General features: G+C 53.4%; 1 protein-coding gene across 1 annotated transcript in view; it reads right to left on the bottom strand.

Annotated features, from left to right (window-relative positions):
- Positions 1–2,619: 2,619 nt before the first annotated feature.
- Positions 2,620–21,550, bottom strand: part of PSMD11 (proteasome 26S subunit, non-ATPase 11) — a 19,060-nt gene continuing 129 nt past the window's right edge. The window contains exons 1-14 of the mRNA XM_039700868.1: positions 21,522–21,550; positions 20,146–20,247; positions 15,224–15,348; positions 12,899–12,970; positions 12,542–12,599; positions 10,512–10,706; positions 9,870–10,014; positions 9,573–9,633; positions 7,564–7,626; positions 6,869–6,994; positions 6,320–6,355; positions 4,993–5,044; positions 3,944–4,086; positions 2,620–3,828 (exon numbers count right to left, since the gene is read on the bottom strand). The exon at positions 21,522–21,550 is cut by the window's right edge and continues 129 nt beyond it. Coding sequence (XP_039556802.1) covers positions 3,944–4,086; positions 4,993–5,044; positions 6,320–6,355; positions 6,869–6,994; positions 7,564–7,626; positions 9,573–9,633; positions 9,870–10,014; positions 10,512–10,706; positions 12,542–12,599; positions 12,899–12,970; positions 15,224–15,348; positions 20,146–20,247; positions 21,522–21,550 — 1,207 coding nt within the window. The 3' untranslated portion in view covers positions 2,620–3,828. The remainder of the gene's footprint in view (positions 3,829–3,943; positions 4,087–4,992; positions 5,045–6,319; positions 6,356–6,868; positions 6,995–7,563; positions 7,627–9,572; positions 9,634–9,869; positions 10,015–10,511; positions 10,707–12,541; positions 12,600–12,898; positions 12,971–15,223; positions 15,349–20,145; positions 20,248–21,521) is intronic.

Raw genomic sequence — 21,550 nt, forward strand, 5'->3', positions numbered from 1 at the left:
TCGCCGACACGTGCGCCCGCCGCGGCAGCCGCGGCCACGCCCCCTCCGCGACCACAGATGCCGACGGCCACGCCCCCAGCCGCGCAGGCCCCGCCCCCGCACGGCGGCAGCCGTCAGAGCCACGCCCCCTCATTGCCTTGAATGGATTTTGCCCCGCCCCCGTCGCGCCAGACCCCGCCCATTAAATCCACGTCCCGCCTTCCACTGTTTATGAATGACGGGAGCCCCGCCCCTCCACGGCCCTGGCCCCGCCCCCGGCCCCGCCCCCCGGGCGCTGCCCGCGTTGGGGTCCCGGAGGTCGCGGAGCCACCGAGCCCCGGACAGGACCGGGCAGGACCGGGGAGCTCCGAGCCCCCAGGCAGGGGCTGGGCACGACACGGAGGGGAAAAGAATAAAAAGAAATGAAAGCAATTTCTTTAAAAATCCCAAAATTAAGATTTAAAACCCTTCTCCACCGGCATCCCGGAGCCGCAGCCCGCACCGGGCCCCGCAGCCCGCACCGCCCCGGCCGCTCTGCGCCCCCGCCCGCCGGTGCCTCCCCAGCTCCGGGCGGGGACCGCCACTGAGGGACCGGGAACCGAGGCAAGGAAATGCCCGGTACCGCGTGCTGAGGCCGGGCCGGGCTTTGGGGAACGCGGCTGCAGCTCCGGTACCGCCCGGCACACTTGGAGCCACCGCCCGCGCCCAGCCCAGCGCCCCCTGGCCGGGCCGGGCTCCCGTTCCCGCTGTGACCGGGACCCCATTCCCGCTGTGACCGGGACCCCATTCCCGCTGTGACCGGGCTCCCGTTCCCGCTGTGACCGGGCTCCCGTTCCCGCTGTGACCGGGCTCCCGTTCCCGCTGTGACCGGGCTCCCGTTCCCGCTGTGACCGGGCTCCCATTCCCGCTGTGACCGGGCTCCCGTTCCCGCTGTGACCGGGCTCCCATTCCCGCTGTGACCGGACTCCCGTTCCCGCTGTGGCCGGGACCCCATTCCCGCTGTGGCCGGGCTCCCGTTCCCGCTGTGACCGGGACCCCATTCCCGCTATGACCCGGCTCCCGTTCCCGCTGTGACCGGGCTCCCGTTCCCGCTGTGACCGGCCCCGCCGGGCTCTGCGCGACCTGCAGCGACACTCAGAGGCCGCGGAGAGCGGAGCCGCCCCGGGCTCCCGGCGGCCCAGGAGAGCTCGGGCACATCCCGGCGCTAATGACCCAAATTCATTTCATTTTTACCTATTTATGCCCTGCCCCGGACCGGTGGCTGCCAATCCCACTCCCACAGCGGGGAAATCTCAAAAAAAACCCCAAAATCTGCCATGAGGACAGACCGGTCCCAAAATCCTGCCCGACCCTCAGAGCACACTCATCCCGCTGTGCAGGTTTTTGGGGAGTGGTCAGGACTCTCTGCAGGGCTCTCTCCTCTCAAAACCATGGGGACAGCGACAGCCCAGCCTGGGCACTGCTGTCACTGAGAATTCCAAGCAGAATTTGTCAGCTTTTAGGTTCAGCCTTATGAAGTTTAAGCCAAAAGGGTTTAAAAACAGGCTCTAAATTTGAGGGGTTTGGGGCCTGATTTTAACATGCTTGGAGGGGCCTCAGAAAACCCCGTCGTTCCAAGGGCAATTCCAGGGACTGATGTGTCACTGAACCTCCCTGGACACACAGGACAGAAGCTGGAGGAGGGCAGGGATGGATGGGAGATTGGGAATTGGGAATTGTTCCCTGGCAGGGTGGGCAGGCCCTGGCACAGGGTGCCCAGAGCAGCTGGGGCTGCCCCTGCATCCCTGGCAGTGCCCAAGGCCAGGCTGGACACTGGGGCTGGAGCAGCCTGGGACAGTGGGAGGTGTCCCTGCCATGGCAGGGGTGGCACTGGGTGGGGTTTTTGGTGCCTTCCAACCCAAGCTCTCCCGGGATTCTGTGACCCCATCCATCTCCACCCCAGCCCCTGCTCCATCTCTGCTTCCATGAACGGATTTCCCTTCATTCACCCACAATTAACACCCAATTCAGCAAATCCTTCCTTTCCCCATCCCTGGGGAAAATGCCACTTCAGGGGCAGCACAGGGAACTGGACAGAGATGTCTGGGGAAGAATCTCAAGAATTAGAGCTAAAAAAATGAACTATTAAAACTAGAAATGCACTTCTCTGCTGCCTGAGATGTAAGAGCAGAGTGAAACGGCTTCATTTTCCTGCCTCTGAGGGCAGGTTTCTTTCTTGCACCACCTGGTGTCTCAGGAATTTCAGATGTAAAAATTCAAGATGTATCAGACACCCTAAACCTCCTCCCCAGCCTTTCAAGGGCCTGGCCTGGCCCAGTGTGAGACTCCAACATGGCATAAGGGCATGGTCAGGAAAGGCTGGAGGGGTGAGAGGACATTTAAGCAAATTTTCACCATAAGAATAGTGCTAATAATAGTAATTGTTATTATACATTGAGTGCACAAGAACTTGTTGTGCCAGGGTCATGTCACAATCCATAAATCTTTTGTGATGCCACCTCAAACATTCACATCTGATGTCTCCAAAACATGGTCCCCGAGGATGCTCTGCTGAAGGATGATCTCATCCTTCCTTAAGCAAAGGGAGAACTGCACCAAGCCCAGGATCAGCCCTGGTGGCTGAAGACAGGAGACAGAAGCTTTTGAAAAAAAAATTCTTTATTGGAACTCATCTGAACATCAGATATACCTGGTGTTGGTTAGCAAGAACCGTTTGTACATTTGATATTGATGGTGCCAAAAACCCAAACAGCGACTGACTGGAGGAGATGGAAATCAAGAATAATAAAATAAAATAAAATATAAGGTCAGAGAGGTCAAAATGTGAACAGAAAGGGGAAAAATCAGCCAGTCTAAGAGTCAGCATGAAGGCAAAATATTTCCTGATAAAACAGAATCCTTTTACAAAATATAAATTTTGTAAGAAAAACGTGAAGAAGGAAATCGAGACAGAGGGGAAAGGAAAAATAAAGATGAGCAGGACAGAGATGCAGAAGCTTACACTGCCCAAATGGCATTAAAACTTACTGGAAACCTCACCAGAAAATGGAACATGCTGGAACACACCATGCTCCGCGCCCGGGGCTTTGGGAGCGAGGAGGAAGCTCCCACTGGGCTGTCCCACCTCGCTGGGGAACCAGAGCTCAGCGCTGCTGCAGCAGAGGCACAGCTGGAGGCAGCCCCGGCCACCTGCTCCTCCTGCCAGCGCAGGTGGGGAGGGGGACACATTGAAACTCTAAGTCTATCTGCAAACAAGAGCATGCAAGTCAGGCTCCGGGGAAATGCGCCGTCCCCTGCGCCCGGGGCCGCGCCGCCGGCTCCAGCCCGCAGGGAAATCATCGCGGAGCCGCTGCCAGGGCGTCGGAGGCCTTGAGGATGGAAAAGAAACCAGCAGTCTGTACATTTGGGGTTTGTTTGGTTCAGTACAAATGGAATCGAGTTGGCTGCTCAGACACCGCCAGCACGTCTCCGATTTCGGGGCGGAGCAGATGAAACAAACTGGTTTTGGGCACCTACTGGTAACAAAACGCTGTCCCTGCTGAACTCTGCCGTCCCTCAGGAAGTGGAAAGCACATGTTTAGGTAGTGTAAGCCTTTTTCCTTTTATTTAGAATACCCTCTTTGTTTAAACAATATTCCCCCCCCCAGATACAAAGTTCGGCCAGTAAAGATTACATGGAAACTGGAACACGCATCGTCTGGAATACAAGATGCACCGGATGAGGAAGTTTAAAAACTTTCCGAGCGAAAAGTAGAACAAAGAAGAAAAAAAAAAGTCTCCTAACATTTTCCCAAAGGTTTCACTCTCCTGTCACACACACTCTCCAAATGACAGCTAGCAAATTCAACTCTGCAAAGAGAAAACAGAGCCCCGTCACTCGACAGGAGAGGGAACGAGGCTCGGGGACACGGCGGGGCCGGCAGCGACCCCGGAGCTCTGCGGCCCCCAGGGAGGCCCCACTCACCTATGTCAACTTCTTGGCTTTGTTGTAGAGCGAATCCACTACTTTGCTCATGTTCTGAATCGTCTCGAGGGCAGCCTCGTAAGTTTTGTCTACGGGGGGTTCGTCGAAGATGATCAGGACACCCTCGCCCTGGTCAAGGATTCCTGTGGGCACAAGCTGCTGTGAGCACTGGGATGCTCAATGCTTCCAGACACCAGGAATTTAGGGATCTACCCCAGGAACACCCAATCAGCTCTGCAGGGTTTGGGAAGGGCTCACGTGTTGGGCTGGACTGGCTGATTTTGGTCGGGACTGCTTCAGCATTCCCAGAAAAAAATACATCCCAGAGAACAGCTGAGAAGCGACCCAGGAGATCAGCATTGCTGCCCATTCCCCACCACCTCCCTGCTCCTCAGGCCCTGTGCCCAGCAGGATGGCTCAGCACAGCTGGTTTATGCTGCAGCTGTGCCCAGGTGCCAGGTGGGCTCTGTCCCCCCACAGTGCTCTGTGCCCAACGCTGCCCCCAGGCATTCCCCTGGCTCAGCCACACCCAGGGACCACAGAGCCAAGGGCACAGCTGGCTCCCCAGGGCTATTGGGGCAGCAGCCTGCTGTGGGCCCAGCCAAGCCACAGCACCCCACTGGGCCATGGGGCATCCCCACGGAACACTCCGGACAAACAGCTGGGAAAGGTGAGCACAGCCCTGGGCAGCCCCAAGAGGGAGAGCCCACCCTGGCCAGACAGCCCAGCTGGGGGTCCCACGCTGTCCCTGGATGCTGTCACAGCAGGAGGGACCAACAGCATTTCTGAAATTAACCCTCGGGTTAAGGAAGGCAGATGGAACAGCAGGAAGAGCCTGACTGTCCCCTCCAAAGGAGCAGCAGGAACAGCATTCCTGTCACTCCTGACTGTCCCCTCCAAAGGAGCAGCAGGAACAGCATTCCTGTCACTCCTGACTGTCACCTGCACTCCTGCTGCCTGAGCAGGACCCCAGGTTCAGAGGAGGAAGGGACAGCCACAGCTCATGACAGCAAACACGGGGCAGTCAGAGCTGAGGGATGCAGACTCACCATGAAACTTCTTGTCCAAGATCATCTGTGACAGTTTCCTTTCTACCTCAGCCTGAAAGTGAAGCAGAAAAATTAAAAGTCTCCCAGAACACATAAAACCACATGAATTTTACTGCTGCACCCTTGACAGGCCTGGTGGGACACGAGCACTGCCCAGCAGCAGCTGCTCCTCCCTGAGCCTGGCTTGGACACCACCACCTACTGCAGATGCCTCAGGAAATTAGAGAGCAGCTGTTAATGAGGGAGCAGCAGGGTGTCCCTTGGCCCACAGGTGACACTGTAGCTGTCACTTCACACAGGCTTTACCTGTGAGGGTTCTGGAACTTTCTAACTCAGTTCAGCAAGGATTTAGACAAGAATGACCAAGTTCTATTCTATTTAATAGAATAATAAACATAACTTGGCCAAGTTCTGTTTAATCCACCCTGCTCCTGCCCAGCAGCAGGAAGGCCCACAGGAGGCAGCTCCTCTCTGGGCAGAGGGGCACAGAGCAGCTTTTAGCCTGAATATTAAGGATGTGTTAAACACCACAAGCTGGGTGCAGACTGTGTGCCAGGGGAGGTTTAGGTTGGGTATTAGGGAAAATTTCTTCATGGAAAGCATTGTCCAGCCCAGGGCTGAGGTGAAATCACCAGATCTCATAGATTTGTGGATGTGGCACTTGGGGACATGGGTGGTTTTGGCAGTGCTGGGGGAATATCTGGACTCAATGATCTCAGAGGCCTTTTCCAACCTGAATGATTCAGTGATTCTGTGACCACAAAGGCTGAGCTCAGCTCACTTCCCAACCTCTGGCCTTAATGCCAGTACAAGACAACAGCACTGGGGTGCAACTGGCTGGGATTACAGTGGCTTTTCCTAAAACTGAATCTGTCTGGGATTATCTGTAAAGCAGTTACTGCATAGTCAGTGTGACAGACACATCCCTAATGCCACTGCAGGGTGATTAGCTGGATCCTGCATCTTAAGGGTCTCAGTAAGGTTCCCCTGGGAACACTCAGGGGATTAAACACAAGGCACGGGGGAAGACTGAGCTGGTCACGACAGAGCAGAGGAAAATCTGCCTCCAATAAAGAGCAAGAGCCAAGACAGGGAGCAAAACCCACAGGGGAAGGGCACAGCACAGCAAAGTCTGGAGCACAGGAAGCCTTGATGCCTCCCAGGAGCTGCCTGTGTCAGAGTTTAGTTCCCAAGGGTGAGATTTGCCTGGAAATGCTATGGATCTCATCTGTCACCCTCCATGTTCAGTTCCCAGTGACAAATGCCATTTAAGCCCAACTCCTCTGCCCTCTGAACACATGGCACTGATTTCTGGTGAGGTTCTTACCTTTGAGAGCTTGATGAGGCTGGATATGTGTTCAATCTAAAAGAAAGACCAACATTCAGTTAATCTTTAGCTTCACTTTGGACACACAATCCAGAGGTTTGGGGTTCTTCCATGGAACTGCTCAAGGGTCTAGAAATGCCCTGGCCTAAATATCTCCTTTAAATAGTACCTTTCTCCTCTCTTCAGCTTCAGGTCTCACATCTGATTTTAACTAAGATGGACTGAACCCCTAAAGCCATTTCCTCTTTCAAAGGTGAAATCTCCCCTCCAAGACTGGCACAGAGGCCTTCAAAGCCAAATGCTGTCACCTTCAGGGTTAAAAGCCAGTCACCTTGCAGGGAGCACGACAGAAACAGGTGGAAAGGGCAGTGACTCTGGAATGTGGTTTTCCAAAGGTCCCCTCTGCCCCCTCCTTATAATTTTAACAGGATGAACCCTGAGCTCTGAAAGTGCTGAGCAGCTCAGAAATGTTCATATGGGAACAATCCCCTCACCCCCAGCAGCAGGGACAGAGGGACCAGCCCCTCCAGTGCTGCTGGAAACATTTACCTGTACTCTGGAGAAGGGTTCAATGACTCTGATCAGGTTCTGTTCCAATAAATTATCATAGAGCTTGGCCAGGTGAGTGTTTATGATGGGGTCGTCCCTGAGCTCCACCTTGTAGTCTGTCAGAGCCTGTGGGGACACGGTGGGAGGAAATAATTCCTGTAGCAACAGCTCCTCAAGGTCCTCTGAGGATGAGATCCCCTCCCAGCCCAGCCCCATGGTTAATCCAATCCCTAATTTAGCTAAAAGCCAGCAGGTCACAACAGTCCAGCAGCCTTTCCTTTTATCTCCACCCTGCAGGAGCTCAGAGCCCCAGAGCAGACAGGACTGGACCCTGGGATGGGAATCCTCTCCCTGAGCTCTGCAGCATTCCTGCTGAAACCAGGAAAAATTTTAGGAAGATACACATCCCAGTGAACAGCACCTAAAGGAAAACTGCTTCTGATTTGGCTCTCCAAAAGGAGGAAAAGAAAAAAAGGTAAAAAGGAAAAAAACTGGGTTCAAGCAAGTTTACCCCCCATGCACTGAAAACGCAACCAGTTGATTGTTGGGGGGTATTTCTTGATGCACTGTTGCTTTCTATCAATGTTTCCATGGTTTCCTGCTGTGGGATGTAACAGCTTCTACAACATTCCAAACCTGGCATTTCTGGCTGGTTTCTGCCCAGCCAGGGCCCACCTTCTGTGTCCCTGACTCACCTTTTCAAAGTCTGCCAGCGACCGGTTCTTGCTGGCCTGTGCCACACATTTTAGTGCTTCTGTCTGTGGGGAAAGACAACCAGAGGGGGTTATTTTCTTCTGGATTCTCCTCTCAGGGTGAATATGCCAACTGCAGTACCCTGGGAACGTGCTTAAACAGCAAACCAGGAATGTTCCTTGTCACTGCCACGGGCAGAGGGAGAGCAGCTGCTGAGGGGAGCAGAAGCCAGGCAGCTGCAGGGCATGACCTGAAACATCTCCAAAGGGAAAAAGCACCCGGGTCTGACAGCACCAGCTGCAGGCTGGGAGTGAGATGGATGCTGCTTTTAAGGGAAGTGCACGTTTTGGCACTTGCTTAATCAATATGGCCATTCTGGGCCCTCCAGCACAGCCACTCCTCTGCTGAATGACAGGGGCAGGGCAGCAGCTCCTGTGGACACCCCACCACAGACAGGATCAGGGATGAGTCTTCTCTACACCCCACAACTGCTGAAATGAAGCAAAAGCCTCATCCCCAAACAAGCCCATTTACACCTTGCCCAGCATGGAACAGCAGAACAGAGCCCAAGGAGGGGGGACAGGACAAGGACAGCCTGATGCCTCTGGTGCACAAGGCCCAGGCTTCTGTGCCCCCTCTTTTGGGACTGCCCTGCGCAGAGCCAGGAGCTGGACTGGATCCTTGTGGTCCTTTCCAGCTGGGGATATTCCAGGATTGCCCCAGGGCTGCTCTCTCCCTGCTCCCCCAGCAAGCACTGCTGGTCAGGGCTGGCTCAAAGCACAGTGTGGGCACAGCCAGGATCCCCTGCCCCAGCTGCCACTCAGGGCAAAGGGATGAGGTAGGATTGGGGCTGCCCTTCCTGATCCAGGAGAGATATCCCCACGTCACACTTTGCTCACTGAGCTCTGCTAATTCCCAATCCCCTGAGCCCAAGTGGTAATCCCAGCAGGGAACAGCAGAACAGAGCCCAAGGAGGGGGGACAGGACAAGGACAGCCTGATGCCTCTGGTGCACAAGGCCCAGGCTTCTGTGCCCCCTCTTTTGGGACTGCCCTGCGCAGAGCCAGGAGCTGGACTGGATCCTTGTGGTCCTTTCCAGCTGGGGATATTCCAGGATTGCCCCAGGGCTGCTCTCTCCCTGCTCCCCCAGCAAGCACTGCTGGTCAGGGCTGGCTCAAAGCACAGTGTGGGCACAGCCAGGATCCCCTGCCCCAGCTGCCACTCAGGGCAAAGGGATGAGGTAGGATTGCGGCTGCCCTCCCTGATCCAGGAGATATCCCCACGTCACACTTTGCTCACTGAGCTCTGCTAATTCCCAATCCCCGGGCTGCCCTTCCTGATCCAGGAGAGATATCCCCACGTCACACTTTGCTCACTGAGCTCTGCTAATTCCCAATCCCCTGAGGGCAGGGGAGCAGCAAAGGCCAGGCTGAGCACAGCCCCTGAGGGCAGCAGGATCCCAGCCTGGCCCGGCCCCTGGCACACCTGGAGTGGGCCCTGCACCTTCTACAAGCAGTCCTGAGCTCAAGGGTGGCCTTCTCTGCCTGGCAGGCTCACATGGCAGAACAAGCAGGGGATTTCACACCTCCCTGACTGCCTGGCTCCCCCCTCACAGCCACCCAGGCCTCCACCTGCTGAGCTGCACTTCTCAGGACTGGCTACAATGAAGTAAAAGCAGTAACCCAGATTTAAACACTGCAGCAGCTGCTGAGAGCAGGGAGACAAGGACCTGATGGCATAAGGCAGTTTGCAGCTGATGAAGAAAAGCAGGAAGGAGAAAAAAGGGAAAAGGAAGCAAGCAGCCCAAATTCTCAGGTTGTGAAAATCACTGTAAAACACTTTGAAGGCAACTGACTTCTGGCAATGACTCATGGTAATTTAATCAGTTCTGGATCTCGTTCAGGACACTCAGGAGAGATGGGTATTTTGGTATGAAAAGGGCAAAGTGTTTGACAAGAAGAACAAGCCAGCACTGAGGTAGGAGGTAGATAGAAAGGGTTAAGTTTCTGTACCTGTCTTCCTGCATACCGCAGAGCAAGCTTCCCACTCACTAATGCTTGCACATCTTCTGGGCTGCAGACAGAGGGAAGGGAGCAGAGCATTTATACAGGAACACAGTCAGCTTAAACCCCAGAGCACCTCAAAAACCCCCAACTGACAGCACAGGACTATAACCCAAATCTCACCACATCAGGAGCACTGATCAGGTGACAAAGCCACTGCTTGAGCCCATTAGTTCAGAGCCCCATCAACAAAAAGCCCTTCCCCTGGAATGCAGGAAGTTCTTCCCAGAACCATCTGCCACCTACCTGTTGAGCATGATTTTGCACAGCAGCATGTATTTCAGAGCAGTGATGGCTTTGGGGTTGTCAATGGAATCATTGCCCTCAAATGCCTCATAAAAATATGAATAGGCTGTTTTCCAGTCCTTCTCTTCTGCTGCATGGATAATACCTGGGAGAGGCACAAACAGGTTAATTCTGAGCATGACTGGGAGAGGACAGAACAATTTGGTTGTTCAGTGCTGTATCTATGACTTCAGTGAGGAGAAACCTTTCCTCCTGTGCCCCCCTTGCCTCATGTCTATCACAAGAAAATCCACACCCTCTCTTACAAGGACATTTTTAGACAGACAAGCTTGGGGCACTTCAGGTGAGTTCCTGCAAACTGGGTCAGGAACAATGTGTAATGGAACAGGAGCACAGTGTGAGGCTGGAACTGCAGTACCTGGGGAGCTTATGGACCCTCCAGCACTGGCAGCTTTCAAAACTGGGCTGAAACCACCAGTGTCAGGAACAATGCCACTGCAGCTGATGCCACCTGAGGCAGAACTGCTGCTGTCCTGAGGCCCCACCAAGCACCACTTGCACCATTCTCTCAGACAACACAAGTGTCACACACTGATGTGTCAGGGCGAGCCCTGGGCGCTGTCCTGCTCCTGGAGGCCTCACCTGACTGCATGTCCAGTGCTGCCTGCAGCTTGGGGGGACAGTAGATGGCATTGGCTGTAGTCCGGGCCGAGGTTAAGGCTGCTCTTGCTTTTGGCAGATTGCTCAGGGCGTGGTAAGTCTTGCTCTCTAGGAGCTGCACTTCCACCAGCAGTGCCTTGTCATCCATCTTCTTCAACTCCCGAAGCAGCTGGGAGCCTGGCAGAGGGCAAGGACAGGACTGTGAGCTGCTCTGCACCAGCACCCACACAAAGCACCCCCAAAAGCTCCACACAAAGCTTCTCCAGGGGCCATCTGTCCTCCCCCAGCAGCCAGGGCTTTCAGGGAGGCTCACACAACATGTCCTTCCAGGAAAAAGCAAGGCAGAGGAATAATGGTGGGACAGTGTCAGTCCACAGCAGGAGGATGAAGCAGTTTTGTGTCAGAGGTGGGGTGTGGGCAGCACAGTGCCCTGGAGGGGCTGGGCAGCTGGGATGGTCACTCTGGCACCCATGCCCTGGTGATTTCCCTCTGCTGCACAACTGCCCCCTTGGCAGCATGGAGCATTCTCAAGAAACTCCTGAGAATGTGGGATGAGGCAGGAAGGATTTCACACAGGACATCTGCAGGTCAGATTTAGGAGGCAGGAAGGGACAGCCTAGGAAATGCCAGGACAAGCTGCCACATCACAGCCTTGTGAGGACAGAATGAGCAGTCCTTGTCTCCTTCTTTCCCCCACTGAGGAGGTAATTTAGGGTGAGCAGAGACAAAATCCTCCTCCTCCCTTGCTGCGCTCAGGAGCTGGTAACCAGAGGTGAAACTGCAGAACTGGGCAGAAACAAACAGATTCTCCCTGGAAACATCCCTGAGACCCTGCCTGCACCTACTCCCCATGGCCACAGCCCCTCCTCAGCCACACAGGAATGCACAACACTGACATCCTGACAGAGCACCAGAGCCTGCCCTGCAGGTACAGACCTTCCCAGCTCCCCAGGCTGTCCCACCACCAGCCAAGGGATTCAATTAATTAAGCACAGCTCTGGAGTGTGCCCTCTGATCAGTCTAAACCCGAGTTCATTACCTATCCCTATGCAAATGAGTTCTAATTCCATCCTGAATTCCATGAACATTCTGTTGAGATGCATGCCACCCAGGGGATTCTGGACATGACACAGCCTCGTGCCACCACACAGGTTAAGAGGTTCTGGGTCTCAGGTGAGCAGTTCAGGCTGTGTCCATGCAGCTGCCCCTCAGCCCTGGCAGAGCAGGCTGTGCAAACACCCCTCAGACAGCTTAAACCTCACAGCTTAAACCTCACTGACAGCTTAAACCTCACTTGAACCTTAAATCTCAATTACAGCTTAAGCCTCACTTACAGCACTGCAGTCATTTGCAAAATGAGCATTTTAAAAGCACCAGGGGAGCTGTAAGAGGCCCTGCTTTATTCTGCTTTGAGGCAGAGCAGGAGTTCACTGGTTCATTTCCATCCCTTGGGTGGTGCAGGGGCAAATTCTTAAAGCCTCCCCAAGACCTTGGCTAATGACACCCACAGAGGTTTTGCCATTTCCTGGTTTTACTGGGGCTGTGTTTGAGCAAATTGAAAAAAAAGCTCTTTTCTCCCTTCAGCCTCTGTGACCACAGCAGAGTATTTCAGCAGGAGCCAAACCTGTGGCCTTCAGCTGGATACAGCTCCCAAAATTATCTGCAATGAACAGATCACAGAATCCTAGAGTGGGATGGGGTGGAAGGGGCCTTAAAGCTCACCTCATTCCACTCTCAAATGGGCAGGGACACCTCCCAGATTGCTCCAGGCCCCACCCAAACTGGCCTTAGGCCCAGCTGAGATGGGTAAGCATGGTGAAACAGTGAGAACAAAGACACCTCTAAGAGCTGTCATCACCCAGCTACAGCAGAAGGTGCCAGAACTGCAGCAGCAATGAGAAATTAAGCCCCAAATCCTGCAAAGCCTCTCAAGGAACAGGACACAGGTGACTGCTTTCCTTGGCAGCAGTAAATGAAAAGCAAAGATTTACCACCACCTAGTGGAGCCTCACCTAGCTGCAGAGCTTCCTGGTACCTCTTGGTGTCGAAGTAGAGAGAGACCAGCCTCGCCTGCAGAACAGAAAAGGAACTGCTGTGAGGAAACCAGAACAGATTTGCTTTGTGAAATGAAGCTTTGTATTCTTCTCTGCACAAACTTCACTACATTAATCTGTACTTGTCACATTGTGTGGTCCAGTTGTGCAAGGCCTCCTGCACAAGGAGTGAAACCCTGCATTTTTAAGGAGATATTTCAGTGTAATTAATGCCCTCACCTGACACAGAGAAATCTGAAGAGCACACAAGTGCTCTACTTTTAAAGGTATTAAATGTGATGATGCTGCTCCACATGTCTGGGATGTGGCACCTACCTCCAGAGCCTGGCGAAGGAAAGTCCTCTTCTCTGATTTGGCCCATTCAATACACTCTAAACACAGGTCAACCTTCAAGGGAGCACAAAGAAATCAGTAAATTTTAGACATTTTCTTTGTCAGTGCCCACCCCAAATGCCTCCCAACGACACCAGAGGTGCCAAATGGAAGCATTTGGGGTAGGCAGTAATGCTTTCCCAGAGTTTAAACTCACAGTTATGGTGTATTTTCAATAAGAAAAATAAGTTCCATGTGCTTTTGGGCCTAGATAGATCAAGTAATCTGAATAAAGCAGCAAAGGTGCTAGGCTCTGCTTTGGGGGCCTCATCCATCCTTTCAAAGCACAGCAAAGAAACTCACAATCTTCCCATCTTTTTCAGGCTGAGACTCCCTTGATGCACAAAGCAGAACTGCCCCACCTCAGGTATTGCTGTGTCTCATCTGGCCAATATTACACAGTAAGTCATCCTGTGGTGCCAGGCTAGGAATAGCTCTTCCCAAAACCTCTGGATTGCAGCTCTACACTGCAGGCCTTGTCAGCTCCTCCTCACTGCTTATTAAATGTGAACATTTTATGAAAAGCCATTATGAAGTCTCAATTTATTACAGGGTGATAGCTGGAGCATTAGGAGCTGGAGAAATCTCCAATTTCACTGCTTTACTGGGCTCCTGGGAGCATTCTGGATGTGAGCTACCACGAGGAAGCAGACAATCCTCAGAACATTTCTGAAAGGATTTGAGGTTGCTGCATCAAGGACCTCACAGGTTGATGTCATCTTTCCTTCAGGTTTTGGGGTTGGCTTCAGAACATGCTCTAGAGTGACTATTTTGACTGACTTTTTATTATTTTCATCACCATTACTCCAACCTGTTCCTCTGCAACTGCACTTCAATGCTGTCCTTCACACTAAATTACCCTGAGAAAAGCCTATAGCTGCTCATTTTCTCCTGTCACTTTTGGGAATCCTCCCTTCTCACCTGAACATCCCACCCCATTTCCCCTGACCTTGTCTGCATCCTCCTCTGCAACTGCATTTCAATGTTGTCCTTCACACTAAATTACCCTGAGAAAAGCCTATAGCTGCTCATTTTCTCCTGTCACTTTTGGGAATCCTCCCTTCTCACCTGAACATCCCACCCCATTTCCCCTGACCTTGTCTGCTAAAGAAAGAGGGGGAAAACACTCTGCCACCATTCCTCACCCATGAGCCACAAGGACTGAGCAGCAAACAAGGCACATTGCCTGGCTAACCTGCACTAGAGGATGACAGTTCTGGTTTGGCTAATTTGTGCTAATTTGGCTAATGAGAATGTCACCTGTCCCTCAGCATGGCAGAGCCTCTCCAGCCTGCAATCTGCCAGTCCCAGAGTGCAGGTTTCAGGTGGCTTTTGTCCCTAACCTGCTGCACAGCCTGGAAGCACTCCCAAGGTGCTCCTATCCTTATCCTGCTCCCCCACCCTCCAAGAAAAAAAAAAAAAACACTAGGGAAAAAAAAGAAAAAAGAAGAACTAAGACAGCTGTATCCTATGGAGCTGATGAGAATGGAGTGAATCCTAACTGGGCACTGTCTCAGCTTTTCTGCTGGGGGAGCTCTTCCACTGAAGCAGTTGACACCTGGTAGCTGCCAAACCCTTTCCACTCCAGCTTCAGGAGTAACTTTTGTGCCTCTGTGCAGTGAAACAGCCACCACAGGTGTGTCCCCCTGCCATCCTGACCAGCTCCTGGAGTCCCCCAGCAGTGGCTCCTCCAGTTCTGCGCCATCCCACACCACCTCCACCATTCCTGCTCCAAGCTCCCTGGGAACACATTCCCAACACTGATCACTACAAAATACTCCCAGTGCTGCTCCTACAATCACTGAGGCTGGAAAAGCCCTCTAAGATCAGAGTCCAACCATTCCCCCAGCACTGCCAAGGCTACCACTGACCCATGTCTCCAAGTGCCACATCCACAGGGCTTTTATAACCCTTCCAGGGATGGGGACTCCACCACTGCCCTGGGCAGCTGTGCCAGGGCTGGACACCCCATTCAGTAAAGGAATTTTCCCTAATATCCAATCTGAACCTCCCCTGGCACAACTTGAAGAAGCAACATGAATCTAAGACAAATGCCCATGGTGGGAATCACTCCTAAACTGCAGCAGGGAGAGACCTGCAGGAAAAACATGGTTATAAATTCAATTATCTGATGTTTTATTTATAAAATACATCCAAATGCATTAAAACTCTGCTTCCTGACATGAATAATTCTTCAGTGAGAAGCAAACTAGGTCAGCTAATGGTGTTGCAGGCTTTTGAGGAAAAGCCAGCCTGCTGCAGCCTCACCTCCTGTCCCGTGGCTGCCTCCATGTCCAGGAAGAGGTCGAGCAGGGAGCGCACCAGGCGCGCGGCCTTGGCCTTGCTGATGGAGTTCAGGAAGGGCCTCACGTACTTCAGGAGTCCTCCCAGCTCTGCAAAAACCCCAAAACATCAGATGAACCCCCCAGCCAAGAGCTGCACCCAGCTGGAGCAGGATTTGTCACAGCAAACCCTCCCAGGTGGTTTTTCAGCATCACCCACAGAGCAGAGTGACAAATGTCACCTGCAGGGAGCCCTGGAGCAAACAGGGACTGCACAGGGGCTGCACAGGGACTGCACAGGGACTGCACAGGGACTGGGGCTGCAGCCTCACCCCAGCACTGCCTGACACTGCAGCTCCCTCTTCCCACCAGCTCTAACTGCCTCACCATCAAAATGTAAGGACCTGCTAAATGCTTGGAGATTTTTCTGTAAGATCAGGGAGGGAGTTTATCATTTAGGTGTTTTTATTAAGTCACAGTTTCATGCTTTGATCTGCCCCACCTAGCCAAGCCCAGGATGTTGGATCCACATTGTACTCCACCACTGGAAAATCAGATTCCTTTACACTCCAACTCCACCTTTATCTGATCAGCTCTAACTTCATTTAACTACATTTCTGCTTCTAAGTCTCCTCATTAATTCACCTTTATAAAACCTGTCTTTATAAGAGGTGGAAAAAGGAAATGTCTTTTTTTTATGGAGAAACACTGAAGTGTCATAGGCAGGGAGCAGAGGAATGTGGCAGTCACAGCACAGCAGCTCCAGCACTAAGGAATGCTGGACGTGGTGGAACTGCAGAGCACAAGTGAAAAGTCTCCTACAACAAACACCACGTGGTTCTGGGGAGGTCCTGGACAGGGCTGCTCCCAGTTTGGGAAGATGATCCTGCAGGGGCAGGGTTCAGTGCTGACTCATCAGCACCAGGGCTGCACACTGAAATCACAGCTCTCTGCCCCAGATTTCCAAGTCTCACCCAAATATCAGGTGGATCTCACACTACTGTGTTTACAAGGTTCCACAGAAAAGCAAAAGCAAAACAAAGCTGGGAATGACTAATTCAGAAATCTTCAACACCAAACTGGTACAGAATCAAAACTAAAATAAGAGATTAGTCTAATTTTATTTCAATTAGTATATGGAGGAGTATCAGGAGAATTTCAGTTTGGAAGGATTCCAATAAAAACAAATGTAAACAAGGGTTCATCTGTATTTCATTTAGCAGTAATGCTAAAGAATGCTAATGCTAATTGTTATAACAACATCTTATTAATACCTAAAAAATATTCTTCGTATTTTTGATTTTTTAACCTATTTACTTTAAGTTTAATCAAGCCTGACACACCTCATTTATCACACCCTTAATATGAGGAACTCACTTTTTCCAATCACTCACAGTGATCACAGAATCCCAAAAAGGTTTGGGTGGGAAGGGACCTGAAACTCACCCAGTGCCACCCCTGCCATGGCAGGGACACCTCCCACTGTCCCAGGCTGCTCCAGCCCCAGTGTCCAGCCTGGCCTTGGGCACTGCCAGGATCCAGGGGCAGCCCCAGCTGCTCTGGGCACCCTGTGCCAGGGCCTGCCCACCCTGCCAGGGAACAATTCCTCATTCCCAATCTCCCATCCATCCCTGCCCTCTGGCAGTGGGAGCCATTCCCTGTGCCCTGTCCAAGTCTCTCTCCAGCTCCTGGAAGGTTTCTGATCATCCTGAAGTGCAGATTTAGGACAAACAGAACTTAACTCAAGTGTGACCCTCAGCTTTAATTCCCAAACTGCAGGGCAGGAGATCCTGACCCCAGCAAAGCACCTGGACTCAGAACCAGAACACCACAGGGTGCTGTGACTGCCACACCTGCCTCCAGAAAAGTTTCATTTTCTCTCTGCCAGAGCATGAACAGGCAGCTTTTTCTACACTTAAGGTGCAGCTACTTGCACACTCAGACTGCAACCTGCAGGCAGTTTTCACTCCACAAGGAACCTGCTGCTCCATGACTTTTCCCAACACCACCCAGCTCTGGGGTTCATTTAATCTCCAGTACAAGTCCTGGGTGCAAATCCCAATCATTTTAATCCAAGGCAAATGCTTTGGTCTCATACACAGCAAACAAACAAGCACAGCCAACCCAACACACCAGCTCTGCACAGAGCTCCTCTCCAGCATCTGGGAGCTGGGAAAGGTGGATCCAATTGAGGCTCTCCAAGACCCATCAGCTCCCAAGCACTGCCAGGAGCCCTCCTCCTGCATCCCTGCCTCCAGCAGCTCCTCAGGACCAGTGGGATCAGTGCCCAACACACTCTTTCCCACAGGAACTGCAGAACAAAGAAGGAAAACTCCAGTGGAGCACACTGCACTGTTTATCATCCCACTGATGTGCTCCAGAGCTGCCCAGAACTCCCCAGAAAGCAGATCCCAAGTCAACAGCTGGAATGCAGCTGTGCATTCTGCAAACTCCACACTCAGCCAGGCAGGCTCAAAGTTCCCACAGAAATTTCTCTCTCCTACTAACGTAACCATCAACTATTTTTAGGATTTTATTTTTCTAAAGAAAATGCAATGCCTGGTAAAGGGGTGGGATTGACAGCTCTGCAGGAGTGATGAGCAGCAGCTCTGGAAAATGAAGCCTGCAGCTCATCCTCAGGGAAGTGCTTCCACCAGCTAACACTGCACATACCCAAATTCCCAATCCCACTTATTCCAACCCTAGTTCTGGGAAATGCTATAAAAACCTGGAACTGTCACAAAGAAAAGTAATCAATCTACAAGTCTATCTGCTTGATGAAGATTAAGGATTGAAGGGGGTCACTTGTATTATTGTTATTTTTGCAAGCAAAGGCTGCAGTTCAGTAGTCAGAATCACAGACTGGTTTGGGTTGGGAGGGATCTTAAAGCCCATCCAGTGCCAGCCCTGCCATGGACAGGGACACCTTCCACTGTCCCAGGCTGCTCCAAGCTCTGTTCATCTGGCCTGGGGCACTGCCAGGGATGGAGCATCCATGGAATAACCTGTGCCAGGGCCTGCCCACCCTCCCAGGGGACAATTCCTTCCAATATCCACCTCCAGGGACAGTGCAACCACCACCTCTCTGGGCACTGGAACCCCTCAAACCTCTCCAAGAAGTTCCACTGGCTAAAACCACACCCTGTGCAGTGAAAGCCAGAGGATGAAAGCCCAGTGTGTGCCCAGCACTGGGGGCTCTGGGAGCAGCTGTACCTGCTGATGGTGCTGCTGCCCTGACCTGGCACTCCTTCCCAGAAAGCTGACAGGAGGGAAGGGCCAAGCCCTTCCCACAGCTCCACAACTCCAGAAAACACCTCCAGGTCCTGCTGATCTCCCTCTGAGCTGCACACACACAAATGGCTTCTGAATGGCACCAAGTCCATTTTCTTCCCTCCAGAACACACTCACTCTGCAGTTCAGTGGTACTTTAACAGACAACAAATACATTCCACGTTTGCTCCCTCACAGCCCTGAGTTTGATGAGTTAACAGCATTACTTTCAATTCCTCAGCCTTCCCCTTGAAAGAAAATAAATCTATCAATCACCACCCTCTGGGAAAACCCTGGAGCTCTTTATCCTTGTGCCAAACTTCAGCTTAAACTCAACCCTGCCCCAAGCTCTGCAGAGCAGTAGAGGCCACAAGAACTCTGCCCTCAGCTCTGCTCACCAGCAGCACATCCACACTGGCCTGGAGAGCCTCTGATTTCCCTCTTTTCACCCAAACACACACATCTCCCCTGCTGCAGGGCCCAGCCATGTTTGGTGACCTCTGCTGAGCAAACACCAGGGTGCAAAGGGCACTGGCACAGCACAGCCAGCCACACTGAGCTCCTGACCTCAGCCAGGAAAGGGGCACTTGCACAGCAGCTTCCTCTGTCCTGCAGGAGCAGGAAAACCCTGGGCTGGAGGGGTTGTTGTTCCCCTAAAAGCAGCCCCCAGCAGGAATCAGAGGTGGGCACCTGAAGAACAGCACCTTTGTTTCCAGCACTGTCTCAGGGCCAGCCACACTGTCCCCAGCCCTGTCCAAGTGCCATCCCCAGGGGGACCAGGGCTGGGAGGCTCATTCCAGCACAGAGCAGTGACCTGGCCCAGCCCAAGAGGAGCTTCCCAAGCCCAGAGGGACACCAAGGGACATTTCAAACTAGACACAAACTGTGACCTGGAGCCGTGGCTGAGCCCTCAGGAACTTCCCATGAGCTCCTCTGGTCAGGCCTGGTGGGACTGAACCTGCTGCTGGGTGCTTCCCCCACCCGTGCCAGACTTGCAAGGAATCATTTCCACTGCCAGGGCTGCAGCCCAAGCACAGAACAGGCTGGGCATGGACACAGAGTGTCCTGAAATGCTCCAGGGGAAAGGCACAGCCCTAAACTGCTGAGTGCACAACAACCAACTGCTGCCTTGAGCTTTCCAGGAAACAGGAGACAGCAACAGACTCAAAATCATCACTGAACAGAAAACTGACTCCATCCCTGTCCCCTCACACACTCACAATAGAGGGACTGTCCCCTGCAGAGCTGGACAGGGGCTGCTGATGTAATGGCCAGCAGATAAATCAATTGATTGTGAGAGAGCTGCTGGTGAGGGAGCATTTTATGGGACAAACTTTCCCATTTGAAACCAACCAGGAGACACCTCTCATCTCAGAACTTAGGAAACTTCAGTCAGCCATACTGAAACAGCCCCATGTCAAAGGCCACAGACTGAACTGTGCATTGTTGGGAACACTGGGCCAAGCAACACCAGATTAATATTTATGTTCTTTATCTGGTTTTCAGTTTCTGTCCTGTCTCTGAGAGAACATTTCCTGCCAAAAGCTGATTTCCCAGCTATCCCACTAAGCAAGGAAACTAAATCCAGTGGCTGCAGGATCTCCTGCCTGTTACCCCAACTCCTGATTTCAGGCTCACCTTCTGCCTGCCCAGTCTTGGCCAGCAGTGACCCCAGCTCCAGGATGCTCTGCTCTTTGACTTGCACTGCTTCCTCATCGTTTTCCTGGACATCACGTTTCACTGGAAGAAAAAGAGCAGGAAAGTTGCCTTTAGTGGTGCTTCAGGTGCAAAACCATCCCTGCTGCCCAGCTCCTGGATGTGTGCCCCGAGCAGGAGCTGCTCCAACAGGCACCAGGGAGCTCAGCCCAGCCCAAGAGGTCTGGGAAGTTGAAATGCAGTGCAGGGAAGTTTGCAGTGCTCTGTCTGTGCTCCACAGGGGCTTTACCAGCCCACAGACCCCCCTGCTCACTCCAGCTCCAGGTTTGAACAATCTCAGCTTGTCTGGCTGTGCCAGTGTCACTCAGAACAGCACCACACACCAGAGCACACTGGAGCCAAGAGACATTAATGGCATTTCTGGGCTGGACACTCCACTCTGGCACTGCTGATGTTGCTGCTTTGTGTATCAAGCTGAGATCCCGTGGATGAAGTGCAGCACAAGCCCAGTGGGGTGGGTACACCCCTCCCCACTGTGGTGTCACACCTCTGCCAGTGCTGAGTCCTGGCAGTGCCACCACCTCTGCTCGGTGTGTGACTGCTCTGAGGCAGATAAAGGGACCAGTGACAGCCAGCAGCACAACCCCAGCGTGCTCAGCACAGCTCCATGCCATTCTCCACCACACAGAGCCCTTCCCTCCCTGCCACCACCCCAGCACAGGCAGCTGCTCCAACCTCCACACAAACACAGCCAAAGCCCCGGCTCTGGGGCACTGCAGCTGTGCCTCTCACCCCCTCACCTCCCCACCCAAAGTGAGGGAACCCCGCTCCAAAGGAGGAAAGCACCACAGGCACACTGCCTGTGCCCCTCCTGCTGCCCCCGGCCACACCGGGGGCTGAGCCCGACCCCAGAGCGGCACCTCCCGCTGAGCAACGAGCGAAACACCGCGGACAGAAACAGCCCGGGAGCCCGGCAGCACCGCCAGCTCCTACGGGGACACTCGGAAAGCTTCCCCGACACGGCGGGGTGACAGCGGGGTGACAGCGGGTCACAGCCTCTCCGCAGAGGTCACCGCACGGCAGCGGAGCCCAGAAGCGCCGCTGCTCCCAGCAGCTCCGCGGGCCCCCCCAGCCCCTGCAGAGCCCCGAGCGCTCCGCGGCAGCGCAGCCCGGGCCGGGGACCGGCGGGCCCGGGCCGTGACACCGCGCCCCGAACCCAGAGCCCGACAGCCGCGCTACCGGCACGGGCACGGCCCGCACACGCCGATCGGGGATGCCGGCCCGGCGGGCTCGCTCCAGCCGGACGGGGAGGAGCGGCCGGCCCGGCTCCGGGGCCGCTCCGAGCGCTCCGCGGACACGCACCGGGCGCCGGCCCCTCCCCTGCTGC

This window comes from Passer montanus, unplaced genomic scaffold (assembly GCF_014805655.1).
Source record: "Passer montanus isolate IOZ18808 unplaced genomic scaffold, ASM1480565v1 scaffold145, whole genome shotgun sequence".
In the NCBI taxonomy this organism is placed as follows: Eukaryota; Metazoa; Chordata; class Aves; order Passeriformes; family Passeridae; genus Passer; species Passer montanus.